At 36.1% G+C, this 14,599-nt stretch overlaps 1 protein-coding gene and 1 long non-coding RNA gene across 4 annotated transcripts in view; one reads left to right on the top strand and one right to left on the bottom strand.

Annotated features, from left to right (window-relative positions):
• The window catches only part of LOC114669993 (uncharacterized), a 64,883-nt gene that overhangs the window by 14,037 nt on the left and 36,247 nt on the right, over positions 1-14,599 (bottom strand). The gene's annotated exons all lie outside the window — the stretch shown is intronic.
• The window catches only part of PRKG1 (protein kinase cGMP-dependent 1), a 1,342,028-nt gene that overhangs the window by 1,303,461 nt on the left and 23,968 nt on the right, over positions 1-14,599 (top strand). For all 3 annotated transcript variants that reach the window (XM_001099261.5, XM_001099460.5, XM_077945585.1), the window contains 2 exons: positions 6,546-6,685; positions 7,578-7,667. In XM_001099261.5, coding sequence (XP_001099261.1) covers positions 6,546-6,685; positions 7,578-7,667 — 230 coding nt within the window. The remainder of the gene's footprint in view (positions 1-6,545; positions 6,686-7,577; positions 7,668-14,599) is intronic.

The following is a 14,599-nucleotide window of genomic DNA, read 5'->3' as shown; positions in this document are numbered from 1 at the left end:
AGTGGTTTGTTTGCTGATGTTCTTATTGTTGATGTTTTATTATATGCCTTTGGCTGGTTTTGGTGAACCTGCCCTTTGGCATGGTTAATCTAATAGGATAAGATACTCATAGTCTCTCAATGTAGGGCATTCTCTCTTCTTGCCACTCCCACCCTAGGCTTTTTTTTTTTTTCTTCTTTTCTTCCTTTTGTAGAATGTTTCACTACAGCACTTGTCATAAATTCCTTAAGTTATCTCAATTTATATTAAATGTGGGTTACTTAAACATAAAATCACAGACCTTGCCAAATTATTTCTGGATTACTTACAAAGCCTTTTTCTCCCAGGTTAAAGAGAGCCGAAACTAAAAAATGGCTTTATGCTTCACCAAATAATACAGACTTCCTGATTAAAATTTTGTGCTATTTTATTTAGAGAAAATATTTGTCATTCCTATTTTGCAGCTATTACAATTACGGTGACTCTGCCTGGATTCCCTTATGCGTTGAAGTCCATTTTAATGCTCTTCCTGAGAAAGCTACTGCTGCTTTTTTCCAGTGTGTGTTATTTGAAAGTTAGTAACACAGAGAATATAACAGAAACCAATCCCTTCATATGTTGAGGTTGAGAGGACAGAGAAAATAAAACCCGCACCACCCAATAGAATATGAACATAAATATAAAGTCAAGGTCATACTTTCAGAGAGGACCATCATGTTTCCTTAAGCGACCTGTGTGTTACTTGGAGTATTTCCCCTTTTCTTTCTTCTCAAGATATTGCCACATGTTTGTTGGGCTGTTTCTGTAAGGTTCAATATAATTAATGTGCTTTCAAAGTGCATATTGTGTCAAATTGCAGATGTATCGAATTCTCTAGCTGGAATGAGTTTTTAAAGATAATATAGTTTCGCCCTTTATTTTCTGAAAAGTGGTCTGAGGCCCAGTGAGATTATATGACTTATTTGTCAGAGATCCAGAATTAGGTCCCAGGTTTATGTTTTCCTAAACGCCCTTCATCACCTTTGTTCTGTAGCATCAGTTTACCTAAGGGAGAGCATAAAGGGAGTACCCTTCTCCTGCAGTGCATGGAAATATAATTTGAACCACTTCATATAGGACTTTTGCATAATAATGAGTCATGTGACACTGACCATTTAAGCTTTGAATTTAAGAAATCATTTCAATTATAGTGTAGTTCAGGAAGTAATTTTCTTCCAAAATAATTAAGATATTGACAGTGCAAAATAAGCTATGAGCTCTTAATAACAAGGTTAAATGAATGAATAGATACAAATTCTAAGGACCAACTCACAGCCAGTGGTACTGAGCCAGTTTTAACCTTGCCTTGATCATAATCTTCCTTCCTAATAAGGGCAAAAAGTTGGGTCCAGTAGGAAACAAGCCTTTTTAAGGCAACCAACTACCCTACCTAGAAAGGAAGGATGTACTCTACTTAAATACAACCAGCAAATGCATCTTCAAAGCGCTTTAAATGCTGATGACATCACCTCTCATTTTCAGGCCAGTATTACGCAGACATCAGCTATAGCCAGATAGTTAAGAACTTGTCAAAATCCTTGTCAAAAATTCCCACCTTAAGATCTACTTGGCCCAAGCATACATTCATTCAAATGTCAATATAATACTTCATATTGAAGTAACAGTTTATTGTAAATGAAACATTTACCAATTCTAATTTCTAAGATAGCACATAGCATTTCTTCTATAAAATAAAATGAAGATCTTGAGTATTCAGATTTTCTTGTTCATTTTCCCTTTGTAGGAATTTTGAGAGTAAAACCAGTGTGGTATAAGCATCCATAATCTTTGTTTTTGAGAACAGCTATATAATTACAGAAAAATGTGAAGATAGTACAGAAAATTCCTATATACGCTGAACCTAATAACTCCTATTATTGACAACTTACATTAGTATGGTACATTTAATATAATTAATGAACCAATATTAATGCTTTATTATTATTATTTTAGACCTTTTTTTAAGTTCTGGAGTACATGTGCAGGATGTACATGTTTGTTACCTAGGTAAACATGTACCATGATGGTTTGCTGCACTTATCAGCCCATCATCTGATATTAAGCCAGCATGCATTAGCTATTTCTTGTGTTAGTTTGCTGAGGATAAAGGCCTCCAGCTCCATCCATGTCCCTGCAAAGCACATGATCTCGTTCCTTTTTATAGCATCCACAATATTATAGAAGTAGCTTCTCAAATCCTTACTCATCTACTTGTTAGCACTGAGGTGGGTGGCAGTCAGAGCAAAGAAAACACTTTGTTTGACACATAACACTTTTATTTGGTTTTCATAGGTAATCTATCAGGATATCCCCATATTATAGATGAGGAAGTGAAAGCAGAGAGAGTTTGAGTAATTTGTCCAAGAGAACAAGGAAAAAACAAAGGTTGAAATTGAAAAAAATTAGTCAAATAACACACTAGTCACACTCTCAACCAGTGCATTAGCCTGTACACCTAGGAGATTAGGACAGTCTTCAAAGGAAGACAAACCTGAGGACCATGCATAACTATCTAAGCTAGTCCTTGGCAAGAGGCAGAAGAAAAATATGCACTCCTGTTCTCCTCTTTTCCTGGCTGATCTCTTTCCATACTCAAAAGGAATTTCATAGCTTTAAGCAACTTGCTAAAAAATCATCATTATCATCATCATCATCATCATCATCACCACCATTATTATTATCTTAAATGGACACAAGTGGACTTGGTATAATTAATTTGGACAACAGGAAAAATAAAAAGAAAACTAAATGTCACCTTACAATTCATCATGGATTAAGTTTGTTAAAATATTTTTATAATAAAACATAATATCTTAGCCTCAACAAATACAAATTGCTATAACTTACTCAGAGTTTATATTGAAAAAAATGTTTGTAGCCAGCCCTGTAAAAAGGTAATAGTGTGGTTCAGCCCCAGTCCTCAATAGGTTGTTATGCTCTGTACAATTTCTTCATATCTTTGCATTCATGGAATTCTAGTTGAATCAGAATCAATTAGAAAGATTCAGACAATAATAATAAATAGCGATTACAATTTAAAAGAGACTTGCTTTTGGGAGGTCGAGACGGGCGGATCACGAGGTCAGGAGATCGAGACCATCCTGGCTAACCCAGTGAAACCCCGTCTCTACTAAAAAATACAAAAAATTAGCCGGGCGAGGTGACGGGTGCCTGTAGTCCCAGCTACTCAGGAGGCTGAGGCAGAAGAATGGCGTAAACCCGGGAGGTGGAGCTTGCAGTGAGCTGAGATCCAGCCACTGCACTCCAGCCTAGGCGACAGAGCGAGACTCCGTCTCAAAAAATAAATAAATAAATAAAAGAAACTTGCAAGTTTTTTCATGACGAGAGTTTTACTTTTACTCATTATAAAAGCAAGATATGATGATTGTTCAAAAGTTAAGCAATTCAAAAAGTAAAAAGAAGTAAAAATCAACCAAAAATGTCCCTAAGGAAAAATCATTGTTAACGTATTGATGAACACACTTCTGATTGTCTCTTCATAAATTTATTTCACATATAGATGTGTGTGTGTATATATATGTATACATACACACTAATATACAAACACACTGTGAGATCATAAAATGTATGCTGTCTTATAATCAGTATCTTTTATTCATGTTTTGGTTATTTGTTTTGGTTATTTTTCCGTAATGTTAAATATAATTCTAAGTAATCATTTTTATAGTTGCATTGCATGGATATACCATAATTTATTTCTGCAAGCTCCTCCTCTTGCTAGAAATTTAGATTGTTTCTAAAATTTTCCATTAGAAACAATGTTGAATTGAACATTCTTGAATGATCTTTGGAAAGTTGTTGGTTTATCAGAAGATTTCTGATGAATATGTTACTTGGACTTTATGCAAATAATTAACTTCAACATTCTCGACTGTCTCTGTTGAGTTAGTTCACACGAGTGGTCCTCAGGTACCCCGACTTTCTGGTTAGGATGCTGAGTTCTGTGAGTCTTGTAGCATTCGGGTTTAAATTGGAAGTGGAGATTCTAAGGGCCCTGCCCTAAGGAACTCATGAGATCTTGTACAGAGTGCAAAGAAGGAAGATGATTCTAGACCCAAGGACTGCTTCTATGCAAAGTAAAGGCAAAGCAGAAAGCCTCAGTAGGTTAACAGTATAGTTCTATAAACTTTCTGTGATTAATGTTTTTAAATTGGCAAGTAGTAAGCCTGACTCCCAAGAATTTCTGTAGCCTTCACCTATCTCTTATGACATATGCCACCCACCAGCTCTCATCACCTTCTTCCTACCCCACTTGGCTTCTCCTTGCAGTATTCAAGCAACCACTTACCCCAAACCCCTAACACAAGGAGGTCCCTGGAAGTGCCTAGGAAAATGTCAGTGAGGCTTTGGCTGTTCTCCCAAATCACATGCCTAGCATAAGTTAAGCTTAAAGTAATAGAAATATTGTTCAGTTTATCTCACAGTCCATGAGTTAGTCGATTCCATTAAACTTTGATTTGCAAAGTATCAATCACTGTGTGTTTAATTGGTTTGTATTCAGCTGAAGGGAAGCAGCATATAATAGAAATAGCTTGGGCCAAAAAAGACCTGAACATGAATCCAGTTCTGCCACTTGATAGCTCTGTCACCTTGGGAAAGATAGGAATCGTTTTTGGAAATCAGTTTGTTCCTCTGAAATAGCAACATTTGATTTGTCCTATTCAGTAGAGATTGCTGGTTACAAGCAGAGAGTTCATCAATGAATGCATATTTGGTGGCGTGTTGTCATTTAGGATCATAATAACTGTGGTATCTGGTATTATCCTCAGCCAGAACTAGGGCTCAGAGCAGTTAAGCAACTAGCCCGAGAGAGAATAGTTGCTTAAACTGAGACAGACTAAGCGGTGTCAGAATTCAAGTCCAGACCTGTGACTATAAAGGCTGAATTCTTTCCTCCTACCCTGTGTTCACAGAGAAAAAAAAAAAAATCTGCGTTATCATCACTGAAGAGAATAATTTTTATAGTAGGCATTTTTGAACTACACAACAGTACTCACTAGTTTAACTGGATATGACTCTGAAGAGGGAATATGACTTTACTCCTTCTTCTCTGAATTGTAGTACTGTGAGAGAGCTCATTTTTTCATGCCATCTTCCCTAACTGTCCAGATTTCTTTTAGAAGTGAGTTTTCATATTTTGTGTTTTATTATGAGTTACAACTGAATTTATTTGTATCACACTAATCTGTCATCTTTGAGTTTCACAGATAGAGCAGAAGGCCTTTGGCTGTTAAAGGCATTTTCAAATACCCATTTTTCCCTCTACTGTCATATTGATTCATGAATGCTGGCAGCTAAGCGAGGCCCATTTATTTGCAGTATCTTCATGCTCCCTCCTACAGAACTTGCCACGTTAATATCCTCTAAGATCAAACTCAATCTGTACATGTGTGCAGGAACAAGACACTTAAGAACTTCGCTATCCCTGCTGATGAAGCAGTAAATAATTAACAACTAAAGAGGGGACAGCCATACTTCAGCTGCAAAGCAGAAACAGCATGCCATGTTATTTCCCCCAAGGTTTCATTACTCCCAAATAATATGGGCTGTTTGGTATCATCTTGAGGATTGTGCTGCTTGAGAGCACTCGATGATAATGTCCTTATATTGCTTTTAAATAATTAGCTCTGTTATCTCTCTTGTTTTTGCTACAAGTCACCTTCTTGAAATTTCTTGTAAAACCATAAACAGCACCCTGTCTGAGTAAGGCATTTGGAAGATCCATGCCTCCTCTGGAGCCACTGGGAGTCATGTGGGCTGCAAGAGAGGCATGGCACATTGAAAGATATTAAGGCTCCAGATATTCCCAGTTACTAGAGAGTAAAGTTTGAGGTCAAAGGAACTAAAGCCATCATGCTTGTTTGAGAAGAAAAACAAACAGTTTTCAAAATCTCCTGAAAAAAATCTTGTTACAATTTTTTTTTTTTCTCTTTAAACTGCAGGGAGGGAAAATTCTGCAAGGTTAAAAAGAAGAAATGAATACAGTCAGTACTGAAGAAATAACAGTCTGCAGTCTCAGGAGAGACTAGGGTCCACCACTCAAGTTAAAAACTCTAGAAATCTCTGTGGACTAGAACTAAGGGGGAAGAATATAAAGGCCCATATGAGCCTATTTTTGGCCATCTTTGCTTAAATAAAATTGGAAAAGAAGTTATTTTTTTCTACTATTTTGATTGAAGAAGAAAAACCATAAAATGTATTCAAACACACTCTATGAAATGAAATAATAAAACTTGAACTAAGTACATTTTCCCTCTTCTAATCCACATGTGAATACAATTAATTTGGAATCAAGTTAGTTAAAATTCAGCCAATTCAGAGCATGAGATTGGATGATAGCTATGAGCCCTGAATGTTAAACCCAGCTCTAGCAAGGATTTACTGTGTGTGACTTGCGTGGTGGCTAAGGTTCATTTAAGTGCTCCATGTACCTGTTAATTTGAGGATAATAATGCCCTCTTATAAGTCTATGGGCTTTTTCTTACTCCCTTCTCTCTTTCTTTAAGGTCCAGTTGAAAAGTGAAGAATCCAAAACATTTGCAATGAAGATTCTCAAGAAACGTCACATTGTGGACACAAGACAGCAGGAGCACATCCGCTCAGAGAAGCAGATCATGCAGGGGGCTCATTCCGATTTCATAGTGAGGTAAAGGCCCCGTGCCAGGGACAGACGTACCCAACTCCAAGTGACAAATCCACCACAAAACCCTCTGCCACTTGTGCTCACTGTTAACACATTTCGTATGCACAAAGAAACTTATTTTTAATCTAATCTTAAGAAAGTTTTGTTTGATTTCTAAAAATAGAGTTCTGATTCTACTCTTTCTTTTAAAGAGAATCAGTGTCTGAAAACAATGTGTTTTCCCAAAGGACGTACCAGAGTTTCTAACGTTCCGTTTTTATCTTTTTTTAAACCCCCAAACTCTACATAGATCTCTGATGCTTAAAAGACAAAATATTCAAAAGCAAACTATTTAACCTTTAATTATCTGAATATGTTTTGAAGATCTAAAAAAATGAAATGACAGCTGACCATTCCACCTCTGTACTAATAAATGGATAATGGGGAGACTGTTATATGCAGAAGCAGCTTTTTTGTAGTAAATTTTCCAGTGGCACTTAGTGAAAACAGGATGTAACATAAATTTGAGTGAATAGCACATGAAATATATACATGTCTGAATTTGTAAAGTTTAATCCACTTTATTCCCATTTTCACTGCATGTTGATGACCACTAAACGTTGCCCCAACAGTCCATGCTCAAAACATCACCCAAATTGGAATGGAAAGAACCCCAAGGAACCCTCTTTGTCCATAATCATTATGATTAATCCATTTCAAGGGAGAGATTGGCGCCCTAGTTTCTTCTATTAAAATCCTATTCATGAGCCATTGACTTCCTTTCCCCATGTGTGGGCTTAGCTCTCTCTCATTCTGAGCTTGGCAAATCAAAACTATAATCTGGGCCCCCCAGAATTGCATACTTGTAAAAGATGATAATGTTTATAATCTTTGTTTTCTTGTTTGCAATTTACAGACTGTACAGAACATTTAAGGACAGCAAATATTTGTATATGTTGATGGAAGCTTGTCTAGGTGGAGAGCTCTGGACCATTCTCAGGGATAGGTAGGAGATTTAATAAATTTCTATGATGTCTGTAAAAACATAGTTGCCCATGTTGGTCTATAAGAATAATTAATATAATAAAGTATAATAATCATATTTATAGTTTACACATGCTTATATTTCAATATTTAAAATAAGCACGGGGAATAACCCACTATACACATATGATTTACTGTACATATAATAAAACTCACTTTGTAACTAACAATACAGGCTTAGTCGATCATAAAAATGGTACATAGCAAAGTATATACATGGCCTTAGTTTTGCATGAATGTTAGAATTAGACAACTCTATAGTTGGAATTCAATTCATTCATTGCTTTAGCAGAAAGAGAATTGTAGTTTTTTTTATAATTATAATTTGAATTAACTATCGATTTAATTGCTCTACTCTTTTTCCAGATAGGCAGTTTGCCTTTTGTGACACTGAGAATTTTTTCCAAAGTAATTTTTCTCTCTACATTGCTCTTTGGTTTCGAAACAAAAAAACTTTCCAGCCATCTCTTTATCCCTTGGTTAGTCTTAGGAAAAAGAAAAGAATCCACTTATAAGCAATATTTCATGTAAATAATCTGATTTAGATTTGCCTTCTTACCCTTGCAGGGCAAGGAAAGTTTGTCTAGATGGTGCTTGGTTGTTTGTTTGTTTTAATCATGCAAATTCATTGTCTTTTCCATCTCATATTTAGACAACTAGCAAATTATCTAATTATCTTCTAATATAATTTATCCTATAAAATGTCTCAGGAGATCATTATCTACCCTGTGTTTTTTAAAAACACACTTTTATTTTCCTATGAATAATCTTTTTATTATTTTCTATGAATGATTTATTGATCATACAAAAGTCATCTTTGTTCTTTTGAACACTCACCTTTAGGCATCTGTATTTTTCTTATTTGTTTGAGTCCTGCCCCCTAGACTCCTCTTCATAGGGTAGCATCCTTCTGAAACTTAGCTATAGGTAGCCCTGATGTACATAACCATGTAAGGTTTTTATATTTGTTACTTTGTAAATATCCCAGAGTAAAACAAGTGGTTCCTCATACACTGTTGATTTAAATTCTCATTCCTAATGGTGTTCTTATGGTACTTTCATATCATTATACAACAGGCCCTTTCACTTGTTATTGCCATGGCCTTACTTATATATGCCAAATGGATTTGTTGTTACCACATTGTATCCTATTGCATCAGTATTTTATTTCAATTCTTAAATTTAAGGTTAAAAAAGCATAAAAGGGAATGTATCACGTTTGCATTAGGAGGTAAGGTTAACATCTGGACTAAGTGTATATATTATGCATTATTGCTAGTTAAGATGCACATACAGATTATATACCAGACATTGTGATAGAGGCTGGGGATCCAGTAATAAACAAAATGGATGTGGTCTGTTTCCTCAGAATGTATAGTTTGTTGCACAAAGTTAATATTTTAATTTGTGAGTTAACATTTGGCATATCTAATGTGTTTCTACCATATTATATTTGACTCAATATTTCAATTCACTGATTTATTTGAAGTCTTCTACATTTTTTTCTAATTAGAATAGAAGAAGATTTAAAGGTAGAATTAAACATGAAAGCAATAATAAGTCACAAAGGGAGAGCCCAACTATCCTCTTATAGCTTTTTAAAAATTATTTTTTCATAAGTTGTTGGGGTACAGGTGGTATTTGGTTACATGAGTAAGTTCTTCACTGGTGATTTGTGAGATTTTGGTGTACCCATCACACGAACAGTATACACTGAGCCATATTTGTAGTCTTTTATCTCTTGCCCCCCTCCCACTCTTCCCTCGAAATTCCCAAAGCCCATTGCATCATTTGTATGTCTTTGTGTCCTCATAGCTTAGCCCCCACATATCAGTGAGAACATACGACGTTTGGTTTTCCATTCTTGAGTTACTTCACTTAGAATAATAGTCTCCAATCTCATCCAGTTCCCTGCAAATGCTGTTAATTCATTCCCTTGTATGGCTGCATAGTATTCCATCATATATATCTATATATCTATATATAGATATGCATCATATGTGTATATACATGTATATATGCCCATACATATATATCACAGTTTCTTTATCCACTCATTGATTGATGGACATTTGAGTTGGTTCCATGATTTTGCAATTGTGAATTGTGCTTCTATAAACATGAGTATGCAAGTATCTTTTTTGAATAATGATTTCTTTTCCTCCAGGTCAAATGGTAGTCCTACTTTTAGTTCTTTAAGGAATCTCCACACTATTTTCCATAGCAGCTGCACTAGTTTACATTCCCTCCAGCAGTGTAGAAGTGTTCCCTGTTCACTGCCATCCATGCAAGCATCTACTGTTTTTTTGATTTTTTGATTATGGCCATTCTTGCAGGAGGGAGGTGGTATCACCTTTTGGTTTTGATTTGCATTCCCCTGACCATTAGTGTTGTTGAGCATTTTTTCATATGTTTATTGGCCATTTGCGTATCTTCTTTTGAGAATTGTCTATTCATGCCTTAGCCCACTTTTCATGGGATTATTTGTTTTTATTCTTACTGATCTGTTTGAGTTTGCTGTATTTTCTGGATATTAGTCCTTTGTCAGATGTATAGATTGTGAAGATTTTCTCCCACTTTGTGGATTGTCTGTTTACTCTGCTGACTCTTCCTTTTGCTGTGCAAAAGCTCATTAGTTTAACTAGGTCCCAGCTATTTATCTTTGTTTTTATTGCATTTTGTTTTGGGTTCTTGGTCATGAAATCTTTGCCTAAGCCAATATCTAGAAGGGTTTTTCCAATGCTATCTTGCAGAATTTTAGTAGTTTCAGGTCTTAGGTTTAAGTCCTTAATCTATCTTGAGTTGATTTTTGTACAAGGTGAGAGATGAGGATCCAGTTTCATTCTCCTACATGTGGCTAGCCAATTATCCCAGCAGCATTTGTCGAAAAGGGTGTCCTTTCCCCACTTTATATTTTTGTTTGCTATAAGTATTTGGGTTCATTTCTGGGTTCTCTATGCTGTTCCATTGATCTATGTGCCTATTTTTATGCCAGTATTATGCTGTTTTGGTGACTATGGCCTTGTAGTATAGTTTGAAATCAGGTAGTGTGATGCCTCCAGATTTGTTCTTTTTGCTTAATCTTCCTTTGGCTATGTGGGCTCCTTTATGGTTTCATATGAATTTTAGACTTTTTTTGTCTAATTCTAGAAGAATTATGGTGGTATTTTGATGGGGATTGCATTGAATTTGCAGATTGCTTTGGCAGTATAGTCATTTTCACAATATTGATTCTACTCATCCATGAGCATGAGATGTTTATGTCATTTGGGTCATCTATTATTTCCTTGGTTGTGTGTGTTTTTTTTGTTTGGTTTTTTTTTTTTTTTTTTTTTTTTTTGGCAGCTATTGTAAAAGGGATTGAGTTCTTGATTTGATTCTCCGCTTGGTCACTGTTGGTATATAGAAGAGCTACTGATTCATGTGCATTAATCTTGCATGCAGAAACTTTGCTGAATTCTTTTATCAGTTCTAGGAGCTTTCTGTAGGAGTCCGTAGGGTTTTCAAGGTAAGCGATCATTTTGTCAGCAAACAGTGACAGTGTGACTTCCTCTTTATTGATTTGGATGCCCTTCATTTCTTTCTCTTGTCTGATTGCTCTGGCTAGGACTTCCACTACTATGTTGAAGAGGAGTGGTGAGAGAGGGCATCCTTGTCTTGTTCCAGTTCTCAGAGGGAATGCTTTCAACTTTTCCCCATTCAGTATTATGTTGGCTGTGGGTTTATCATAGTTGACTTTTATTACATTAAGTTATGTTCCTTGTATGCAGATTTTGCTGAGAGTTTTAATCATACAGGGATGCTGGATTTTGTTGAATGCTTTTCTGCCACTATTGAAATGATCATGTAATTTTTGTTTTTAATTCTGTTTATGTGGTGTATCATATTTATCTGCTTGTGTATGGTAAACTATCCCTGCATCCCTGGTATGAAACCCACTTGATCATGGTGGAATGTCTTTTTGATATATTGTTGGATTTGGTTAGCAAGTATTTTGTTAAGGATTTTAGCATCTATGTTCATCAAGAATATTGGTCTTCAGTTTTCTTTTTTGTTTATGCCCTTTCCTGGTTTTGGTATAAGAGTGATGCTGGCTTCACCCTTATTATTTTTATGGAGAGTTCCTTCTTTCTCTGTCTTGTGGGATAGTGTCAAAAGGATTGGTACAAATTATTCTTTGAATGTCTGCTAGAATTGTTCCATGAATCGTCTGGTCCTGGACTTTTCTGTTGTTGGTAATTTTTCAATTACCGTTTCAATATCACTGCTTGTCTGTTCAGGGTATCTAATTCTTTCTCATTTAAGCTAGGAAGGTTGTATTTTTTCAGGAATTTATCCTTTTCGTCTAGGTTTTCTAGTTTTTGTACATAAAGATGTTCATAGTAGTTTTGAATGATCTTTTGTATTTCAGTGGTATCAGTTGTAATATCGCCTGTTTCATTTTTTAGTGAGGTTATTTGGATTTTCTCTCTTCTTTTCTTGGTTAATCTTGCCAATGATCTATCAATTTTATCAATCTTTTCAAAGGAACAGCTTTTTGTTTCATTTATATTTTGTATTCTTTTGTTTGTTTGCTTGCTTCAATTTCATTTAGCTCTGCTCTGATTTTGGTTATTTCCCTTCTTCTTCTGGGTTTGGGTTTCATTTGTTCTTGTTTCTCTAATTCCTTGAGGTGTGACCTTAGAGTGTCAGTTTGTGCTCTTTCAGTCTTTTTGATATAGGCATTTAGGGCTATGAACTTCCCCCTTAGGATATAGCCTTTACTATATACCAGAAGTTTTGATATGTTGTTTCATTATTGTCTTTCAGTTCAAAGAATTTTTCAGCTTCCATCTTTATTTCGTTTTTGACCCAATGCGCATTCAGGAGCAGGTTATTTAATTTCCATGTACTTGGTATGGTTTTGATGGTTCCTTTTGGAGTTGATTTCCAGTTTTATTCCACTGTGGTAGGAGATAGTGCTTGATATAATTTCAATATTCTTAATTTATTGGGGCTCATTTTATGGCCTATCATATGGTCTATGTTGGAGAAAAAGTTGCATGTGCTATTGAATAGAATGTGTATTCTGTGTTTGTTGGATGAAATGTTCTGTATATATCTAATAAGTCCATTTGTTGCAAGATTTAGTTTAAATCCATTGTTTCTTTGTTGACTTTCTGTCTAGATGACCAGTCTAGTGCTGTCAGTTGAGTACTAAAGTCCCCCATTATTACTGAGTTGCCATCTATCTCATTTCTTAAGTCTATTAGTAATTGTTTTATGCATTTGGAAGCTCAAGTGCATGTATGCATTAGGTGCATAGGTGCTCAAGTGCATTAGGTGCATGTATGTTTAGGATTGTGATATTTTCCTATTGGACAAAGCCTTTTATCATTATTTAATGCCCCTGTGTCTCTTTTAACTGCTGTTGCTTTAAAGTTTGTTTTGTCTGATATAAGAATAGCTATCCCTGCTGGCTTTTGGTGTCCCTTTGCATGAAATGTCTTTTTCCAGCCCTTTACTTTATGTGAGTCCTTATGTATTGGGTGAGTCTCCTGAAGGCAGCAGATAGTTGATTGGCAAGTTCGTGTCCATTCTGTGGTTCTGTATCTTTTAAGTGGCCAATTTAGGCCATTTACATTCAATGTTAGTATTGAAATGTCAGGTACCATTGCCTTCATTGTGCTCTTTGTTGCCTGTATACTTTGTTTCTTTTGTTTTTTGTTTTTGCTTTTTAACTTGTATTTTTGTTTTATAGGTCCTGTGTGATTTATGCTTTAAAGAGGTTCTGTTTCGATGTGTTTCCAGCATTTGTTTCAAGATTTAGAGCTCCTTTAGCAGTTCTTGTAGTGGTGGTTTGGTAATGGTGAATTCTCTCAGCATTTGTTTTTCTGAAAAAGACTGTATCTTTCCTTCATATATATATATATATATGATGCTTAGTTTTGCTGGATACAAAATTCTTGGCTGATAATTGTTTTGCTTGAGGAGACTGAAGATAGGGCCCCAATCCCTTCTAGTTGGTAGGGTTTCTGCTGAGAAATCTGCTGTTAATCTGATGGGTTTTCCTTTATAGGTTACCTGCTGTGTCTGCCTCACAGCTCTTGAGATTCTTTACTTTAGGCCAGGCGCGGTGGCTCAAGCCTGTAATTCCAGCACTTTGGGAGGCTGAGATGGGCGGATCACGAGGTCAGGAGATCAAGACCATCCTGGCTAACACGGTGAAACCCCGTCTCTACTAAAATACAAAAAAAATTAGCCAGGCGTGGTGGCTGGCGCCTGTAGTCCTAGCTACTTGGGAGGCTGAGGCAGGAGAATGGCGTGAACCCGGGAGGCAGAGCTTGCAGTGAGCTGCACCACTCCAGCCTGGGTGACAGAGCGAGACTCCGTCTCCAAAAAAAAAAAAAAAAAAAATTTCTTTACTTCGTCTTAACTTTGGATAACCTGATGACAATGTGCCTAGGCAAAGATCTTTTTGAGATGAATTTCCCAGGTGTTTTTTGTACTTCTTATATTTGGATGTCTAGGTCTATAGCAAGGCTGGGGAAGTTTTCCTTGATTATTCCACCAAATACATTTTCCAAGCTCTTAGAATTCTCTTCTTCCTCAGTAAAACCAATTATTCTTAGGTTTGGTCATTTAACATAATCCCAGACTTCTTTGAGGCTTTGTTCATATTTCTTTTTTTTTTTTTTTTTTTTGAGACGGAGTCTCGCTCAGTCACCCAGGCTGGAGTGCAGTGGCGCGATCTCGGCTTACTACAAGCTCCACCTCCTGGGTTCATGCCATTCTCCTGCCTCAGCCTCCCAAGTAGCTGGGACTACAGGTGCCCACCACCACACCCGGCTAATTTTTTGCATTTTTAGTAAAGATGGGGTTTTACCGTGTTAGCCAGGATGGTCTTGATCTCCT

The sequence above is a fragment of the Macaca mulatta genome, chromosome 9 (genome assembly GCF_049350105.2).
Source record: "Macaca mulatta isolate MMU2019108-1 chromosome 9, T2T-MMU8v2.0, whole genome shotgun sequence".
Taxonomy (NCBI): domain Eukaryota; kingdom Metazoa; phylum Chordata; class Mammalia; order Primates; family Cercopithecidae; genus Macaca; species Macaca mulatta.
This window is presented reverse-complemented; position numbering and strand designations above follow the sequence as displayed.